The following is a 21,767-nucleotide window of genomic DNA, read 5'->3' on the forward strand; positions in this document are numbered from 1 at the left end:
CTGGGAAACTGTTTCAATATTGTCATCCAACGTACCTTGTTGCCAACAACTTCAATCTGGTCAGCCACTGTAGATACTTGTGGGCAGTTTACGGAGGACAAGTGTGTTAGATGTAAATTTAGAAATAGTTTCATATGCATCACACAGGAAATTGACTAACAGTCCAAAGTGACACCTGTATTCTAAATAAAATGTAATACTGCAAAGAAATCTAAAGCCTTTGCATGATGTGTCTGTGGGTATCTTCCTTATGCTGTTGATGTCGGTCAAAATTTCCTGTGCAATATCCACACTCCTGGTATTTTCTTTTTATTACTATTTTCTGAATTCTGGTGACAGTATAAATTTCATTTTAAATCACAGCAACCAAATATATATGTCTCTTGGTTTGATGGGCAGCCTGACTACTAGTAAGGGATGAATGACAATCAAACTAGATCATGCTGTTTGATTTATGCTATCCAGAAACATGCTGTTGTGGAAAGGAAAATTAAGCCTAGGGCAGAACATTATCATGTCATTTTGTTTCCACCATTAATATCTGACTATCAGTACAAAATAGATGCATTAAATTTTTACTTTGATGTTAATACCATTAATTTTTTTTTTTCCATTCCTTTAATTGTTTTATGTATACATTGAAAATTTTGGGATTAATCTTTTATTAGTTATGCTTCCAAATATTTTCATATACCTGTCTTTAAACAACTGAATTAGTTGAATAATTTCAATCTTTTACTTTATTACAAACCATTTTTATAATTTATGTAAGCCATATACATTAGAGGGTTGTATTTGTTGGGTTGACTGCAACCAGAACCCCCCCTCCTCTTCCCACTACATGATTACACCTATTCCTCTCCTCCGCTTCCATAAACCACACACAAAATTCAGTCTCATTACATTATATTTGCACTTTGTATTTTGTGACCACTTATGATGCAACAGTGCTTCCTAGCTGTCAAGAATAGATAATATGGAAATTGGTGAGAACTCAAATGGGGGGGGGGGGGAAGAGAGACAGTGCATGAATTTCAAGCTCCATAATAAAATAAAACAGCCTGGGAGAAGCAGCTAAAATCAGGAAAGCTGGCAAGAATGTCTGCAGAAAAAAAATAAAGGAAAAATGTATTCTTCTTTTTCTGTTTTTTTTTTTTTTCAATATTTTATTTCAAATTGAAAGAAAAGCACTCTTTAAAACTAAATTTTTTGGAAGGTGATAAGAAGAGTTGAACCTTACCTGCTGTGTAAGTTCAGGTACACTTAAAGCTCTATACTGTTGGCTGCCTCTAGCTGTGAGAGGAGCAAAACCAGGCATGAAAAAGTGAAGTCTTGGAAATGGAACCATATTAACTGCTAACTTTCTTAAATCTGCATTGAGCTGACCTGGAAACCTCAGGCATGTTGTTACTCCTGACATTGTGGCAGAGACAAGGTGGTTTAAATCCCCATAGGATGGTGATGACAGCTTTAAAGTACGGAAACATATGTCATACAAGGCTTCATTATCAATGCAGAAGGTTTCATCTGTGTTCTCTACTAACTGATGTACTGACAAAGTTGCATTATATGGTTCCACAACTGTATCGGACACCTAAAAAAAAAAACCCCTCACATTAACACCACAGAAAAAGAAAAGAAATTATACTTTTAGCATTATTTTAATAATATGCTGTTTTTCCCAATACATTATTGAAATCAATAATTGCTAATATTAATTTTATAGGTATTAAGCATACCTTACTGGGTCGTTGGAATAACTAATTAAATATTAATACATTTCCATTTCATGATAATGTTACCTCAAATTAATGTGCAGAAAACTAACGTAAGCTTTACTATCACTCAATTCACAAAAAGATTATATTCATTGAATTGGGAAAATTAGAATAAATTTGTTTCAGTTTGGTGCGAAATAAAGAGCAGAACAAGAGTGTGTTAAAGTAATAATGAAGGTCTTTAACACATTTGAGCATGAAATCACAGTATGTATAACTGGAGAGAGTAGACAAATAATGCAGAAATTGGGACTAGCCTAGTAGAATATAAGTATGAAAAGATGTGTAGGAAACTCTTCTTTGTTTAAATATTTACTGGCACATCAGCTGCAATAGCTATAGTGTACCAAACTTAGGGTTTTCTTTAATATAATGTTTAATCCTACACTGGTGGTACCATAATAATATTTTATTTTCAGTATTTGCTATAGTATGTTATGACTTTTATTCTCTTACACTTTTTGATAATTTATTAATTTTAGCAGTAGCTTGGGAGTAACCTTTTAAACAGGGAAAGCAGTAATTATTAACCCAATAGTTAAAAATATGGTAATGCCTGGAACTCAAATTTACTTCTGAAAACTGTGTGTGTGTGTGTGTGTGTGTGTGTGTGTGTGTGTGTGTGTTTTGAAATATATCAATGCTTAAACCTTTTACTAATGGATTTCAATACCTTATTAAATGTAATGTTGCTTCTGAGTTTTTCACTGCTTCCAGTTTCTGAATTTTATAAAATTAAGACATCAGTTATACTGTGTCTACTGCCTAATATTAATTGTAGTGAGATTATATATAGTGTTTTGAATAATATTCTAAGGCTACATGGCATTCTTTTGTAAATTTTGGGCAGTTCAGTATAATGTGACTCTGTTAATATTCTATGACCATCATGACATTGGGATGGGTCTTCTACCCTAAGTAGGAAAGAGGAAGTAATGTGCTTGTGTAATTCTTAATCTTTATTTGATCTTTCACTACTACTGATCGGTTGTAATTTCTGTTTGATTTGTAGAAGTTTTATTGCCAATTCTTCATATTATTGCTACTACACTGTTGTGTAGTTGGATTAGATAACATATTGTAGTTTGTGTATTTACAATTTCCACTGATGGGACCTACTGGTGTTTTTGCTACTTAATCTGCTTGCTCATTTACACTTACTGGAATATATCCTGGAATCCAGCAGAATCTAGGTCTGTAAAGATGGTACTGTTTGGTATAGATGCAAGCATTATCTACTCCACTGGTTCCCATTTGGTGGTTTTTGAACCCCTGGGGGTTCAAAAGATAATCCATGGGTTTACATTAATTTCTGTGATATCATCTTCAATTTTAATCAAAACATTTATTAAAAAATTAATTCATCATTTTTTCATAATTCGTAATCTGGAATGTACAAATGTGTACTCTGCATGACTCCAGATGATCAATTAGTCAGTGTTATTAGAGACAATAATATAATGCATTTAAAGAAAATAATACAGTATATATATCCAGTAATTAGAATTTTAATCACAAAGAATGAAGCTTTCAGGGCAAATAGACCCCTTCCTCAGCAAACATATACAGATTATAACAGAATATGGATGTTATAAAATTCAATAGAGATAAGAGCTGTGCGTGCTCTAATGCATACATGGCCACGAGATTGACACTCATCTACTAGATTGGTGTTCATCATTGGTATACAGAGTTGTGTGGATTTGCAACATTCATCAAGCTTCAAGACTTTTAGCATTAGTAGAGGCATTTGATGCAAGAAAGCAAGCTTATGCAGCATCAGCCAAAAAAAACAAAAAATAACCACTTCCACTTCATCCCTCTGTTCGTTCGAAATACCTGTCCAGCTGGGCCTTAAACTTATTTAGGCTATCAACTTCCACGACAAGGGATGGAAGTCTATTCCACCAAACAACCACCTGCTGGCTAAAGGCAAATTTCCTCACATCTATCCTACATCCGTCTTTTCTCAATTTGAAAATATGCTCTCTCAGGTGATTATTCTGAGCAAGAGGAAGAATCCCATCAGCATTGAGCATGCTCAAACCATTCAAGGCTTTATACACCTCTATCAGATCACCTCGCTGGTGCCTAGTCTCCAGACACTGTAATTTGCAAAACTTAAGCCTTTCTTCGTAAGAGAACCCCTTTGTTCCATTCACTAATCTTGTTGCCCTTCTCTGTATTCGTTCCAGCATCTCTACATCCTTCTTGAAATGAGGCCTCCAGACCTGTATACAGTACTCTAGGTGTGGTCTGACCATTGCCTTATACAATGGAATAATCACCTCCTTATCCCTGCTAGAAAAATTCCTATATATCATCGACAATACACCATAAGCTACTCTTGCAGCCCGACTTTATTATATGATATGTTCAACGATTCCAGCCAAAGGCGGTGGCAGAAGTGTCAGGATTGGTCGATCACTTCGTAATCGCGTTAAGGTCATGGTGGGTCGACCAGAAATTTTCCACGATTGCAGAGTGGTCAATGTCACCAAGGCTATATAGCAACTGCTACAATCTTTGCAAGTTACATGTATACCACCCTGCTATGCAAAAGAGGGGTGATTGTGGTTTCAACATTGGAAACCAGATAATGTAAGCTCCTACCAGGTAATTGTAAGCATTTTATGCAATATTACTGGAGGATTTTTGAGATCTGGTCCGACATGCCTGGACAGTAGGGAATATAGGTGGTAGGTATGTTGTCATGTGGGGATGATGGCCTCAGGCAGGTCATAAGCTCTTGCGCTTGTAGCAAGCACTTGTCTAATATATAGGTTAGGTAACCACAATTGACCAGGTCAGTTATTACTCTGGAGATTTCTGCGCCTAGCTTCCTCTGAGCTAGGCGCACAGAGCTCCACGCTCGGGAGAATAGAGTGCCTGTGGTGGTGTTGAGATGGCAAGGGGCATTGGCCAGACCTGTAGTTGGTAAACTGCCTGCACCACATTGGCTTACAGTATACAGAGGTTTCCAGGTGTGGGCCCACTTGCTTTACTAGAACATCTAAGAATGGAAGGGACCTATCCACTTTTAGTTCTAAAGTGAACTGGATGAATAGTGATAAAAAGAATTGAGGTATTCTAGTGGTGTTGCCTCTGAACCACGTGGGATGACGGTGAAGATGTCATCGACGTATCTGCACCACATTGTAATAGGTACAGGTGGGGGTTCAGGAATATCTGTTCCACACTGTCACCAACAGCGTCACTTAACCCTAAACACCAACAGTGACTAGTTAATTCGCCTAATTAAAGAACTTTCAATCCCTGACAGCAAGATTATGGTGTCGTTCAATGTAGTGTCTCCATTTACATAGATTCCAGTACAACAGGCAGTTAACTGCACCAAGCGACTCCCGGAGAATGACTCAAACCTACCGAACAGAACATCACTATTCACAGAGGACATCTGTACTGCCCTCACCTATGCTTGTCAGGCAGCTTCGTTACCTTCAGGGATTAGCTGTTTAAACAGGTAAACAGTACAGCTATGGGTGCCCCTGTCAGCTGTCGTGGCCAGCATCTCCATGGAGGAATTAGAGAAACAAATATTGATGAACAGATGGTGCGGGCAGTTTACCGTCTAAAGGTCTTGAACGCCCCCTGCCATCTCAACACACTGCACGCACTATTCTCCCGAGCTTGGAGCCATTTCAGCTCAGAGGAAGCTAGGCACACTGAGATTTCCAGAGTAAAAACTGACCTGGTCAATTGTGGTTACCCAACCCATATATTAGACAAGTGCTTGCTACAAGCACAAGAGCTTATGACCCGCCCGAGGCCGTCATCCCCACATGACAATATGCCTACCGCCTATATTCCCTACTATCCGGGCATGTTGGACCACATCTCAAAAATCCTCTGGAAATACCGCATAAAATGCATACAATTACCTGACAGGAGCTTACGTTCTCTGGTTTCCAATGTGAAAACTCCAATCGCCCCTCTTTTGCATAGCAGAGTGGTATACCGTATAACTTGCAAAGATTATGGTAGTTGCTATATAGGGGAGAGCTCGAGACTCCTTCAAGATCAATTTGATCTCTCATGCTCTGCCTTGTAGAGCATGACAGATCAATTTGCCTTGGTGACACTGACCACTCCACAATTGCAAAACATTTCTGGTCGACTCACCATGACCTGAATCCTAAACACCATTACAAAGTGATCGACCATTCCAGACACTTTTGCCACAGCCTTTGGCTGGAATCGTTGAACATATCATGCAATTCAAAACCTTGAATCACTACAAGGGCACCAGGCTACACCTTATTTGGAATCGACAGTCTTGAAGTTTGATTAACGCTGGTAGCAAACCCACACAAGTCCATGTACCAACAATGAACACTAATCTAATAGATGAGTATCAATCTAATGGCCATGTACGCATAAGAGCACACACAGCTCTTATATCTATTGAAATTTTATATATAACATCCATATTGTTATAATCTGTATTTGTTTGCTGAGGAAGGGGTCTATATGCCCTGTAAGCTTCATTCTTTGTGATTAAAATTCTAATCACTGGATATATACAGTATTATTTTCTTCTTTAAGTCATGGAAGACTAACCACAGGCTCATTTGCATTTAATATAATGCACGTCGATGGCAAATGTTTAATTTGAATTGAATGTATCTCAAAATTTATGTAAATTTAGATATAGATGGCATTATGTGCAGAAACTGCTTACTTTATTGATAAAGAGTTTTCCCTGCTTTTTTAAATGTTGTATGCCAGTAGTAAAATTTTTTTATTAAGAATATAAGTCAGTAGTTCAATAAAATATAAAATAAATAAATCTACAACTTTTATAGAAGTAAATTTTATATAATATAAATATTTTAAAATTACAACGGCCATAATGGACTGCTGGTTGAAGACTGGGAACATAAGGAAAAACAATGATGAAAAACATGTTAATGAGAAGCAACAAAATCTTCCCTGCAAATTCAATTCAAGATGACCAAGAACTGAGTAAAATGCATTCAACTGATCACAATTCTCAAATAGTACATAAAAATGTTCAAGATATCGGTATAATGATGAATGTTAAAACAGGAAATATAATGAAGATTATATTAAATTTGGAGTATCCATGCCCACAATGTGTCATTTGTGGAGAAGTGCTCACAAATAGCAGTTTGAAACCCTCTCTTTTGTATTTACAATCAAAAACATGAAAACTATGTTGATAAGCCTATTCTTTTTTTTTTTTAAATGGAAATCGCAAGAATGAAAAACATTGATTTCATATATTTTCTCAATTATCAAGAAAGCAAAAAAGTACATACTTAGTAAGTTACCAAATTGCAAAGGCTGGGGAAGCTCATACTATTGCAGAAAAATTGATCTTCCCATGTGCAAAAGCAATTGTGAAGTGTATATTTGGAGACTATTCAGTTAAGTTGGAGATGATACCTTTTCTAATAACATAGTCTCGTCAAATACGTGGTATGTTTGATGATGATCAGTTATTGTAGAAACAGTTCGAAAAAGTGCAATTTTATGCTTTGCAGTTAGACGAGACCACTGACATTTCTACTCTAGCAATTTTAAATTGTATTTATCCTGAATGATGGTAAAGTGGAGGAAAATATGCAATTTTGTCACCCTTTAATAGAACATAAAACTGGTGAAGATATTTTTAATCTAATTAATTTGTATTTTGAAGAAAAACAAATGAATCTGTTTTTGTTGTGGGATTTGCAGAGATTGAGCAAAATCAATAACAGGAAAATTTGTATGCTTAGTTACTTGCATAAAAAAATTAATGCAAATATATTATAAACAAATTGCAGCATGAAAAGGCAAGCTTTGGCATCAAAACAAATGCCACAACAACTGAAAAGTTGTGTTAGATGATGCTCTCAAAATAGTTTTTTTTTTTTTTTTTTGTAAATAAAGACCAAATAATTCCGGCTATTTACTACTTGATGTAAAGAAATCGGCAGTAAGCACATAACACTTTTAACACGCAGAAATGTTAGATGGCTTTCCCGGAGCAAAGCATTTACTCATTTATTTGAGTTGAGACAAGAGTTAGTTTTCTTCAACAATCATCTTTTATACCTTAGTGTGTGTACAACAGATAACACATGGCTACAAAGCTTAGCATATTTTGCAGATATCTTTACAAAAATAAATGAACTTAATCTACCATTAGATTCAGTTTCAACTAGATTTTGAACAGGCTAAAAGTAGAAAACTTACTTCTTGTCCAAATGGTAGTCAAATATTATGGCCGTTACCAAAGCAACTGCAACTTTTGCCCATCTCTGTTCCCACCTCTCTCAAAACCACATGATTCTATTGCTACTTCAGCCAAAGATAAAGCTGAACCTGCTACCATCCTATTTTTGTTCCAATTCTTGTACTGGCAACTTGGCATACCACTTCCCATCATTCCCAGAACACTCCATTCAATGCCTCCTGTGGTCTTCTGTCAAAAGGAAGTCAGAAAGATTTTGATCTTGATGCTAAGGAAGCTCCAGGTCCTGACAGCATTTCTTCACTTGTTCTCAAAACCAATGCTCCAGAACTTACTCCTGTTCTGGATCACCTTTTTTTCACTTTTTTATTCTCAAGGTGTTTTCCCTTCTGCTTGGAGATCTGATCATATCCAGCCAGTTCCTATAAAGGGTGACAAATCCCTCCCATCCAATTATCCATTTGCACTTAGAGTAATGGAAAAAATTCATTAACTGTAACTCAAACTATGTAGAAACCTTGCATTTGATCAACGATTGCCAGTATGGATTTTGTCAGTTGTTGATCCACTGGTGGTATTCTGGCTTTGTTACCCATCTATGGAAAAATTCAATGGAAAAGTTTGGTGAAACTCAAAGTACAGGTGATCCCCGCTTAACGCTGATAATTCGTTCCGGATAAACAGAGTGCTAAGTGAATCCGCACTAAGCGAGCACAGCATTCCCATAAAGTAACATATGTATTTGTGAGTTGCGGTCGGTGCCATAGGATATTTCCTAATCAATAATAAACAGTAGTGGAAAGATGCACAAATGTCGGTCAAAATATTTAATATTCAAATATTTGTACATATAAAATATTGGCGAAGGTAAAGAAAGCCTGCACGAGAACGACGAGAAACGTCGGATAACTTACGCGGAAAATTAGTTTGCCGATACGGCACTCTAGCGCAGCTCACTCGGTAAACAGACGGTAGGTGTTAACGGTCTGGAGCAAAGTCGAGAACGATATACTGATTGACAGGTAGGCGTGGCAAACGACGTGCTGATTGGTGCGCGAACACAACACACGATAACATCGGTTTAGTATCACTGTAGCAGCACTAATGGTAACTTGTCCTAATCGTACATGCCCTAACATTTACTGTAACGGTGAAAAAAGATCAGGTTACCTCGACTTGAATCCCATGGGAGCTTGAACCCCTCCCGAAGTGGAGGGGGTAACCTAACCTTTTTTCTTTAGAATCAGTCATATTTAGAAATACATTCATAAAAAAATAAATTTTTTTATGACCGTATTTTTATTTTCTTGTTCAATAATATGCCCTAATGGTGAAAATAGGTCAGGTTACCTCCACTTGAATCCCATGGGAGCTTGAACCTCTCCCGAAATGGAGGGGGTAACCTAACCTTTTTTCTTTAGAATCATGAGTGGACTAGCACATAAATTGTTTATTAATAAATCATTTCATTGTTTGCCACGCCTACCTGTCAATCAGTATATCGTTCTCGACTTTGCTCCAGTCCGATAACACCTACCGTCTGTTTACCGAGTGAGCAGCGCTAGAGTGCCGTATCGGCAAACTAATTTACCGCGTAAGTTATCCGACGTTTGTCGTCGTTCTCGTGCAGGCTTTCTTTACCCAAGCCAAAATATTCTGCATTACATACGTATATAATTATGTGGTAACTACTTGCGTATCAAAATTAAACTTAAAATTCCAATTAAAATCATGAAAAATGTGTCGATTTTGGGTTGAACTTCGGCCCTCTTACAAATAAACTAAAAGGGGTATTCGTTACCACCTAACAATAAAGTAGTAGTAGCAGCAACATGTGATGCAAGAAAGCAAGTGTATGAGCTTATGCAGCATCAGCCAAAAAAAAAAAAAACCGCACCATTCCCTCCAAATGCCTGTCCAGTTCCTCCTTAAATTTATTCACCCTATCAACTTTGACAATGACAGATGGAAGTTTGTTCCAGCAATTAACCACCCGCTGGCTAAAGGCAAATTTCCCACATCTATTCTACATCTGTCCTTTCTTAATTTGAATTTATGTCCCCTTAGGTTCGTAATCTGAATAAGTGGAAGGATCCCATCAGAATTCAGCGTGCTCAATAATACATAATACCCCTCTTCAATAATTTAAATTCTTTTTTGAAAGTTACGGCTTTTTTTTTTTTAGGCGAGTTTTCTTCAGATCATCATATTGGCTAATCTCTCTCTCTCTCTCTCTCTCTCTCTCTCTTTTTTAATATTTAACTTAACTGAATTCTGCATTGGATATTATCTTCAATAAAATTAGTTAAAGTCTTTCCATTTCAATCCTAATAGCCCACCTAGCCCTAGTTGCTTGCAGTGGAACAGCTATCTTTCCCGCTGCTAAAATTAATTCTTTATTTTTTTTATAATTATTCTTGCAGTTAAACTTGCAAGTCCTAAATTATGGCACACATCCGCTTGTTGTTGACCGGAATCGACTCGCTTCAAAATGTCTAATTTAATTTTCAAATTCAGGTCTTTTTCTTACATTTATAGTCCTCGTACTGCACCCAGACGTTGCTTTTTTATTCTTATCGGCAATTATTACCTCTTCGAAAATTATGATACAATGTTCGAGTTGTTGTTGTGGTTTTAAGGAGCATTAGCAACTAAGGCCATATCGCTCCGGGATATGCAGTGGTCATTCCCTGACCTTTCCGCATCTTCCGTATTTGGTGGTGACGGGCTCAAACCCGGGTCTAATCAAGAAGTGTGTGCTATGCACTGCTGCTCCTGCCCACGGAAGTGCCTTACCATCCCGCATGAACTCCGCTAAATATCGGATCTTTCTTGAACAAGATCTACCAGGGTTACTTGACGATGCTCCAGCAAATGTGAGATGCAATATTTGGTTTCAACATGACAGGGTGCCTGCCCATTATGGAAAGCGTGTTTGTGACCATTTGACCAGGCGTTTTGGGTGTCTATGGATTGGCCGTGGTGGACCCATTGCCTGGCCCCCTACGCTCACCTGATTTATCGAGCCTTGATTTCCTTCTGTGGGGGGGCCCTCAAATCTATCATGTATGAATCGCCTGTGGAGGTGGAAATGGATCTCGTGGCAAGACTCGTCTGCGCTACTGCTACTGTCAAAGAAACTCCAGGTGTGTTCGACCGTGTCCGCCAATCCATGCTGCATCGGTGTCACGCATGCATCACATCTCATGGTGGAACCTTGGAGCATCTGTTGTAACATTATGAAATGCATCCATCTCTTACTCCATTGTTAATATTATGTCAAAATAGTTTGCCACTAATTACTGTCTTGTGTCATTTCTGCTTCTTGTGCCTCTGCTACTACTCTCCCATGATGTTTCTGGTTATGGGTTCCTATGCGATTCACATTTCTTTAGATGTTACCTACCTCCCCTAAACGTTTGTACTAATATTTTTGAGACACCCTGTATACAGATTGCAATTTTCATGTAATATATAAATTTATAAAATAAATTTTTCCTTAATATTTTTTTTTTTTTTTAAGAATTAAAAATAAAGACACTGTTGTGTATCGTTTATTATTAGATATTGATGTTCTTAATTTTAGCAGTGAAACAGAAGTAATTTTTCTGAAAGATAGTTATTTTACACTTAATAATATAAATTAAAAACTAATTTTGGGAATATTAGTTTACCTAGGGTGTTAACAATACAAAGTGTGTTGAAAGGGGTTCACGAAACAAAAAAAAAAGGTTGAGAACCGCTCATCTAGTCAACAGCCAGTAGCACAGGATGAAGCACAGTGGTATAATTTCTTCAATCTATCAAGCAGTTGGTGTGATAGAACAGTATGAGGAAAGTTTGCCACAGTGATCTATCAACTATCCTGTCTTCTGTTTTCACTGTCTTTCCTCAATTTGAATTTATGCCCTCTCAGATGATTATTCTGAGCAAGAGGAAGAATTCCAACAGCGTTGAAGTGTATAAAGGCTTGAAACCTTTCAAGCCTTTATACACTTCAATCAGATCACCTCACAGGTGCCTAGTCTCCAAACTCTGTAATTTGCAAAACTTAAGCCTTTCTTCATAAGAGCAATGCAGTGGAACCTCTATATTCATCATTAATCCGTTCCTGAGGGACAGACGAATACTGAATCGGTCGAATATAGAATCAATTTTTCCATAGGAATTAACTAAAATTGGAATAATCCGTTTTCAACCCCGAATCTGATACATAAATAAAAATTTAACCAGAACTTTGCCTTTACTGAGGAGTGATGATGGCAGAAGCTAAAAAGAGGAGGAAAGGAATTATCTATTGTTTAGAAGGGGAGTCACTTTCCTTTAAAACATCAGGTACTCAACTCCAATTCTGGGGATCGAAGTCTTTTTTGTCCCTTTCCCGATGATTCACTAGCACTCCATTTAGCAAAGAACTTGTCCAATGTTTGTTTCTTAAAATTTTCTGAAAGTGCCAATCACATTATCATTGAATGAATTTTATATTTTGATTAACTACGGCAATGTTTGGGTGCCACTTCTTGACCATACTCTGCATTTTGGCCAAATTGGACAGCATTTCCTTAATGTCAGCAGTTGGGATGCCGCCTTTACTTGACCCTTTCTCCTCTGATGAAGAAATTTCCTCCACTGCTTTGGCTTCCTGTTTTTTATGAAGGTCCAACAGTTTTTCTGTGGAGAGTTCCCTTCTATGGTCCTCCACCAATTCCTCTACATCCTCACTCTTACTCAACCTCCAATCCCATGGACCTGCCCAGGGACACAATTTCATCAACAACTGGCTCTGACCCAAAACCTTCAAAGTCCTTTCTGACACTCACTCTGGCCACAATTTTCTCCAGGCTGAGTTCATTGTCCTGGAAGACACTTCCCTCCATGTCTTATCAATTATCCGCAAACAATGGAGGATACTGAAGTGATTTTTCCAAAATTCTCTCAATGTAAGTTCTGTCTCTGACATCATTTCAAAACACCTTTGAAACGGCTTTTGTATAAAGTTTTTTAAAACAGGCAATGACCTGCTGATCCACGAGTTGGATTAGAGGAGTTGTTTGGTGGTAAATATTTAATACAAATAAAGCTGTATTCCACTGCCAAATCTTCCAAGCCAGGGTGATGAGCAGGAGCTTTTTCCAAAACCAAGAGGGCCTTTACATGTAAATTATAAACTTTCTAGATAAGCTTTAACACTTGGGGCAAACACTTCATGAAACTACTCCAGGAAAAACCTGGTTTGTTACCCAAGCCTTACTCTGTTAAGCCCTCCACATCACATTTAGTTTACTTTTTATGATACTGTTCTTAAAAACTCTTGGTTTTTGAATGATAAACAGGCAATAGTTTAATTTTGCAGTCCCCACTAGCGTTACCACACAGCAAGAGTGTTAATCTGTCTTTCATTGGTTTGTGTCCAGGCAATGCTTTTTCCTCTTTTGTGAGGTAGGTTCTTCTAGGCATTTTTTTCCAGAATAGGCCCGTCTCATCACAATTAAAAACTTGAGGGATAAATCCCTCAGTGTCTACATTTTGAAATCTTCAAACTTTTTAGCATCTTCTGCATTGGAGCTTGAAGCCACTCCATTCCTAACTACACTATGAATGCTCGTTCGCCTTTTAAATTTTTCGAACCAGCCCCTACTTGCCATGAAATCACCACTGGTTCCTGGGTTCTTTTGGTGCAGGTTATTAAACATATAATCGCCTTTCTTTTTTGCCGATAGATTCTGAAATACTATCACCAGCCATTTGCTTTTCAGTAATTCATACTAATAAAAGATTTTCCATGTCTTCATATGTGAACTTTTAGCAGCAAGAATTTTTACACCTTTTTCCACTTCAGCCGCTTTAATTGCTTCTTTATTTTTAATTATGTTGCTTACCGTAGTTCTCAGCACGTTAAATTCTAATGCTAAGTTGGAAACACGTGTTCCACTTTCAAACTTAGCAATGATTTCTTTTTTCAACTCTATTGTGATTCTCACAGCTTTCCTTTATGCTTGTTTTTCTTCACTACACTTTTCTGGGGCTATGGTCACATCTTTTACAAAGGACAATGGGTACAAAAAAAAAAAAAAAAAAAAAAAAAAACACAGGTGATGCACACTGAACAATCGCACAAGACAGCCTGTTGGGCTATCGCACGGGGCTGGCTGACTGGTGGAGAATTGTGCGAGGCTAGGATGACCATGTGGTGGGTGACTTTGTGACGAATATAGGGGCTGACAAATATAGAGGCTCCACTGTACTTTGTTCCATTCACTAATCTTGTTGGCAGTCTCTGTACTTGTTCCAGCAGCTCTACATCTTTCTTAAAATGATGTATACAGTACCAGACCTGTATACAGTACTCGAGGTGTGGCCTGACCATTGCCTTATACAAGGCAGTGGTTATAATCACCTCCTTATCCCTGCTAGAAAAATTCCTGTATATCACTGTCAAGACACCATGAACTATTCTTGCAGACAGTCTGCACTGCTCAGAAAACTTCATATCTGCCTGAATAATTACCCCCCACGTCCTTTTCATTCTCTACCACTGTCAGTGTAGTACCACACAGTTGATACGTTACTCTGGAAATGTTAAAGTTCAGTTGCCATCTCTCAGCCCATCTGCTCAACTTTTCTAGATCCTGTTGCAGCAGCATACTATCATTAACAACCCTGCCAACCTTCGTATCATCTGCAAACTTAAACATTACGCCTGATATACTGATCAATATCATTAATGAATACAGAAAACAATGGACCCAACACTGAACTCTGAGTGACTCCACTAATAACATTAGTCCATGAATAGCAGGGTCAATCTATTACCACTCTGTCTTCTTCCATTCAACCAATCCTTTATCCATAGCAGCAATTTGCCTCCAATGCCAACTGCTCCAATTTGTACAGCAGTTTTCCATGTGCAACAGTATCAAAAGCCTTTCTAAGATCCAAACATATGATATCAAAATTATTCTTTGCATCCAGTTCCTTTGTGACCACATCATAGTATCCAATCAGATTGGTCAGACAAGACTTCCCCTTAACAAACCCATGCTGTGTCCGAGCTATAACTGAAATCTTGTCTAGATGATCCTGCAGTGCTTCTTTAACCAGTGCCTCCATTAATTTCCCTGGAACAAAAGTTAAACTAACAGGTCTGTAATTACTTGTCTCCCTTTGATCCTCCTTTGTGAATTGGGATCACATTTGCACATCACCAGTCAATGGGTACCTCCCCTGAGTCCAAGGAAGCTCTCATAATTATGGCTAAGGGTTTGCTTACTTCCTTTGCTGCCTCCTTTAATATAACTGGATACACCCCATCCACCCCAGGTGTCTTATGTTTATCTTCAACAATTTCTCCTCCACTTTACTCTCAGTTATTACAAAATCATCTAGCTCACTGCTAGAATTTAATTCACCCCTGGTATTGCCCTCCCCGAATAACTCCTCATGTGTGAACGTAGATGCAAAATACTCATTTAGTTTGTTAGCTACCTGAGCAGGATCATCAACAGTTGACCCATCGATATCAAGTGGACCAATCTGATTCATCCCCTTCCTTCTAGAGTTTACATATGTAAAGAACTCTTTGCTGGTTTTCTTTGCATCCTTTGTCAGAGATTTCTCACGATCGTCCTTTGCCTGGCTAACCTCCCTTGACTTGATTACAGACCAGCTTATGTCTATCACAGGCTTCGATGTCACATGTTAATTTATTCAACAATCAGCCAAAACATTATGACCAGCGAGTCGTTATCCAAATCTAAGAACTGCAGGTGAACTACGCCGTGTGTGCAGGTCGGGAAACACGGTATAAAAAAACACCTGATACTGAGCTCCGTTAATCAGTTTTACTCTTATTCTTCAGATGGGAAAGACAGTAGACTAAAGCAAATTTGACCAGGCCAAATTGTAATGGCAAGACAACTGGGTTAGAGCATATCCGAAATGGCAAGGCAGGTGGGGTGCTCATGGTCAGCCGTGGTTAGTACCTACCGAAAGTGGTCTGAGGAGGGGAAACCCACGAACTGCTGGCAAGGTATTGGACGACCATGTTTCATCGATGCTTGAGGTGAGCACAGGCTCTCCCAGATGGTACATGGCAACTGAAGGGTGACTATGGCCCAACTTGCCAGTAACTGTAATGCTGGTGAAGGGAGTAAATGTGTCACAACACACACAGTACATTGAACGCTGCTGAAAATGGGACTGCGTAGCCGCAGGCCACTCAATGCTAACCACAGTTCACCGGCGACAGCGCCTACAATGGGCACGGAAACATTGAAACTGAACCTCGAGTGATTGGAAGGTCATCTGGTCTGATGAATCTCATTTCCTGTTGCACCATGTGGACAGCCAGGTAAGTGTGCATCATTTATCTGGGGAAGTGATGGCACCTGGATGCACAAAAACAAGCCCGTGGGAGCAGTGTCATGCTTTGGGTGATGTTCTCCTGGGATACCCTGGGTCTAGTCATCCATGTGCTGGGAACTGTGATGTCTACCATTGCTGGCCAGGTAGACACTTTCATGGCAATGGTCTTCCCCTTTGGTGGTGCAATCTCTGAAGAATAATGCACCATGCCATGCCACCTGGATTGTTCGAGACTGGTTCGCAGAACATGAGGAAGACTTCCATGTATTGCCCTGACCTGCAAATTCCCCAGAAATCAATCCCATCGTGCATCTGTGGTTTGTGTTGAAACAGCAACTCCGATCTGCAGCGACTCAACAATGGACCTTAAAGGAGTTAAAGGATCTGCCGGTTACGTGTTGGTACCAGATACCACAAGACACATTTAGAAATCTTGTAATATCCATGCCTTGCTGAGGTACGAGCTGTTTTGGCTGCACGTGGAGGACCAACATCATATTAGGTAGGTGATCATAATGTTTTGGCTCATCAGTGTGTGTGTCCCATGCATTTTTCTTCTGTCATATGTCTGATTAGTTTATCTGACATCCAGTTAGGCCTAAACCTTGAACAGTATTTCTTAGTTGGTATGAAAAGCCTAGTAGCTTCCGAGATTAATTCTTTGAATGCTTCCCATTTTTAATTGGCCGTTGGTAACACCATAAGTTGGTTCCACTGTACAGAATTTAAATACTGTCTCAGGCCACTGTAGTCACCTTTATGAAAGCATAAACCCTTCCCTTTACCCCTGATGGTTGTTACCTCTGAGTAAATCCCACTTCAGCAAACTGATCACTGCCACCTAATGGTTCCTTCATCTGCAGATTCTTAATGCATGAAGAATCGCTACTGATAATCAGATCAACAGTATTACTCCCTCTAGTTGCCTCCCGAACATGCTACTGATATGCAAGTTCCATTGTTAACTTGTTTAATTGTCCACTGAAATGTGCTTCACCATAACTGCTCAACCACTAAGTGTACCTCTCAAATCTGAATTTTAAAATAAAATACTTCTCTATTCCCAAGGATGCTGGATTTTAAGTTTACTGTACGAAGTACATTACTCTAATCTTATGCTGCAGATTTGTGAATATATACATTACTAAAACAAACCACTTATTTGCTACCATGGAGGTTTTCCATTTAAAGTAAAATAAATTGTCTGTTTATACTCTGGGACGACCAAACGGTCAGAGGAGTTCACAAGACAGACAGAATACAAGAAACAGCACTGTATTTAGCAGATAATAGATGAGATAAATGTGCAAAATGGCCAGTTACTAGAATGCATTCAGATTTCATTTGAAAGAACAAATTTGTTGTTCTGATTTGTCCATACTGGTGGGGACCAGTTGCCAGCTTTTTCCCAGTTACTCGTGATTGTTTTGTACAATGTGACATTACTGACACAGCACTTATGTTCTTCATTTATTTTGCTGTTGTAAGTATTGGAATGTGACTCACTGAGGGCTCATGCTATCAATTTATTGAATGCATATATACTCTGCTTACCAAGTGCAGCAAAGGGAAACCTTGTCGAGAGAGAGGGCTTAACAGGTACACACACAGTTTACTGAGTGTACAGTGGGAAGTTTTCATAATCTTCCTTTGCTTATGCATATGGACATATTAATGTTTTGTAATATAAATAAAGGAATAAACAAGAAACCATTTTACAGCAATAATAATAAAGATAAAAAACACATTTTATACAATAATTAAATATAAAACAGCATATTTACTTTGTATAGTAGACTCATCAAATAACAGGTAAGAAATGAATTTGTTTATACTACACTGAAAATGAAAGTAGCACAATGAAGTGGAAGCCAAAAATTGTAACAAAAAATAGCCACTGGCTAACAGATCCTTTACATGTATAATTCCTTAGTAAACAATAATTGTTCATTTCCAAAACTGCTGGGAAAAAAAAAAAAAAAAAAAAAAAACACCTTTTTATATTTAGGAGGGTACTGAAAATCAAGCATTAATCTTGAACTACAATGTGCAATACATATTTTGGAGATGGACCTGTCCAGTCCTGAACAACCACTGCCAGTTAACTAAAACTATAAAATAGCTCACTTGCCTTAGGAGAAGGAACGACTGAAAATGTTGTCATGATGCGATCTGGATACTCTTCCCTTATTTTGGAAATAAGCAAGGTTCCCATTCCTGAACCAGTCCCACCACCAAGTGAATGAGTCAACTGGAATCCCTGAAGACAGTCACAACCTTCAGATTCTTTACGTACGACATCCATAACACTATCCACTAACTCTGCACCTTCAGTGTAGTGACCTTTAGCCCAATTATTTCCTGCACCACTCTGTCCTAATAAATAAAGCATAAACTTTACTTAGTAAACTGTAATTATTATGTAGTGATTATAAAACAGTGATAAAAAATATTTTAAGTAAGGCTTTCAGATAAACAAAAATTACCATAAAAACCTTGTATAATATGACTACACACAAAAATGTATTAATTCAGTAAAAACAGAAAAGTAAGTCTTAAAACAGTTATGCATTTATATTCTTTTCAACCTAATAGCTGAGTTCTGAACTGAAGTAACAAGTTCATTTCACATGGTCTTATTTCTTTCGTATCAGTACAGTAGGGCCCACTCACATGGTGGGCAGGCGCCTCCGTAGCCAGGTGGGAAGGAGCAGCAGTGCGTAGCACACGCTTCTTGATTAGACCGGGGTTCGAGCCCGTCACCACCAAATACGGAGGATGCGGAAAGGTTAAGGAATGACCACCGCATATCCTGGAGCAATATGGCCTTAGTTGCTAATGCTCCTAAAAAAAAAAAAACCAAACCAAACCAAACATGGTGGGTTAGGTTCCAGACTCCCGCCGAAAAGCAAAAATTGCCAAAAAGTGGATCATAGCCTTTTTTCACTTGCAAATGCATATTAAAGCCTAATAACGTGTTGAAACTATCATATATTAAGTGAGCAACAGAGCTGGGCCTCAAAAACAATACAAAAATCAAATGAATATACAGTACAAACACACTGCTTATGTTAATATTTTTGCCCTTAGCTTACAGTGATTGACGAATGTAAATTTGAAAAAAATGAATATTTATTGTAGGAAGGATGAAAGAGATGGCACATTTTCGTCATCTGACTCATTAACAAATCTTATTCGTTTTGACAATGGAAACTTGGTTGAAGCTCTTGCAGGTATTTGTGTTGCTGTAAACATTGTAGTTTGTTCAAGGCTAGCTGTTGCTATTGAAGGTTGCAATGGTATTTTCATAAAGTTTTTTTTTTTTTTTTTATGTGAACACTAAACACGAGAGGTATTAGAACCTATAGTACTTAGTACCGTGCTTGGGTTGGAGGTTGAGAAGACGAAAGAAGATATTTGTTGACATTGGACTTGAACTTCTGTAGATTGTAATTTTCAGGAAATACGTATGAAGGAAGGTTGTTCCAGAAAACGGCAGTTAAAATAAATGAGGAAGATGAAAAGTTGGTTCTGTGGGTTTGAAGTTGGACAGTAAATGGATGTTGGCTTGTAGCGGCACGTGTTCGGACTGTTTTGAAAGAGAGAGCGGGAATTATAGAAGCAAATTCAGAAGAACAGTGGCCATGAAAGTATCTGTAGAAGAGGCATGCAGCAGAAACAGTACGTCTATGAGAAAGCGAGTGGAGAGACTGTTAGAGATGATTCATTAATTAACCTAACTGCCCTCTTCTGAATGGAATCAAGAAGCCTGAGAGAGGTTTTGGGGGCACCACCCCAGATGTGGGAACAATACTCCATGGCAGGGCGAATTTGCGATTTATACACAGTTAGCAGCTGTTTGGAAGAAAAGTAACGAAGAGAGCAAAAGAGAAAACCAAGTTTTTTAGATGCAGAGGAAGCAATATTTGTAATGTGCTTGTGCCAAGAGAGATTAGAAGTCAGGGTAATCCCCAAAAGTGATATCTCATTTTGCCTAGAAATCGGAGTGTCACTAAAGATAAGCATAGGAGCAGAAGAATCCTTTTTGCGAGATATAAGACAAGACTGAGTTTTAGGAGGGTTGAAATCAACTAAGTTGTCTTTGCCCCACTGGAGAATTACCTGAAGATCGGCATTTAAGGAATTGGTAGCAGATTTTCGAGAAGTTGAAGCTGATTGAGCAGGATAAGGTTTCTCAAAATGGAAAGTGGAATGCAATGTGCTGTCATTGGCAAAACTATGGATAGGATTTCCAGTCAATGGAAGAAGGTCATTAACATACAAGAGGAAAAGAGTGGGAGAAAGAACTGAACCTTGAGGGACACCAGCATTAGTGGAGAAGTTAGAAGACAGAGCCATCTACCATCATCCTCAGTGAGCAATCAGAGAGAAAACTGGATAACCAATTACTAAAAACAGTTGGAAAACCATAAGATGGAAGCTTGTTTAGAAGACCTTTATGCCAAACACGATCAAAAGCCTTTAAGACATCAAGAGCAACTACTTGTGTTTCACCGAACCTTTCCATTGAATTAGTCCATAAATGGGTAACATAAGCCAGAATATCACCAGTGGATCGACACTGACGGAATCCATACTGGCGATCGTTGATCAGACAGAAGGTTTCTAAGTAGTTTAAGAGTTGGCAGTTAATTGATTTCTCCGTTACTTTAGAAAGAGTAGAAGTAATTGCAATGGGATGATAATTGGATGGGAGGGATTTGTCACCCTTATTAGGAACTGGCCGGATATGAGCAAATTTCCAAGCAGAAGGAAAAACACCTTTGGAATAGGAAAGTGAAAAAAGACAGCAAAGAATAGGAGTAAGTTCAGGAGCACAGGTTTTGAGAACAAGTGGAGAAATACCATCGAAACCTGGAGCTTTCTTAGCATCAAGATTCGTCAAAATCCATTTGATGGAAGAGCACAGGAGGCATTGAATGGAGCATGTTGGGAATGGTGGGAGGTGTTTTACCAAGATCATTAATACATGAGCTGGAAGAAAAATGGGATGCTAGCAGGTCAGCTTTATCCTTGGTTGAAGTGACAACAGAACCATCTGGTTTGGACAGAGGTGGAAGCAGAGATGGGCAAAAGTTGCGGCCAATAGCTTTGGCAAGAGACCAGAATGCTCGGCTACCATTAGGGCAACAAGCAAGTTTTCTACTCTTAGCCTGTTCAAACTCTAGTTTGGACTGATTAATAACTGCTTTACAATTGTTGCAAGCTTTGGTGTAGGCAGGAAATGAAACTGAAGAATTAGAAACAAGCCAATTACGATATGCAACATTCTTCTCTTGAACAGCCTTAGCTCATTTATTGGAAAACCAAGGTTTAGATAAAGGACGAGATTTAAGTGGAGTGTGGGATAAAGGATTCCATTCCTGCAAGAATAATTTCACTGA

General features: G+C 38.3%; 1 protein-coding gene across 1 annotated transcript in view; it reads right to left on the reverse strand.

Moving 5' to 3' along the window:
- LOC150084521 (tubulin beta-2 chain-like) overlaps window positions 1-21,767 on the reverse strand; it is a 139,604-nt gene that overhangs the window by 28,242 nt on the left and 89,595 nt on the right. The window contains exons 4-5 of the mRNA XM_090376471.1: window positions 18,494-18,738; window positions 1,241-1,594 (exon numbers count right to left, since the gene is read on the reverse strand). Coding sequence (XP_090232597.1) covers window positions 1,241-1,594; window positions 18,494-18,738 — 599 coding nt within the window. The remainder of the gene's footprint in view (window positions 1-1,240; window positions 1,595-18,493; window positions 18,739-21,767) is intronic.

The sequence above is a fragment of the Mastigoproctus giganteus genome, chromosome 6 (assembly GCF_048544385.1).
Source record: "Mastigoproctus giganteus isolate SK-2022 chromosome 6, ASM4854438v1, whole genome shotgun sequence".
NCBI lineage: Eukaryota > Metazoa > Arthropoda > Arachnida > Uropygi > Thelyphonidae > Mastigoproctus > Mastigoproctus giganteus.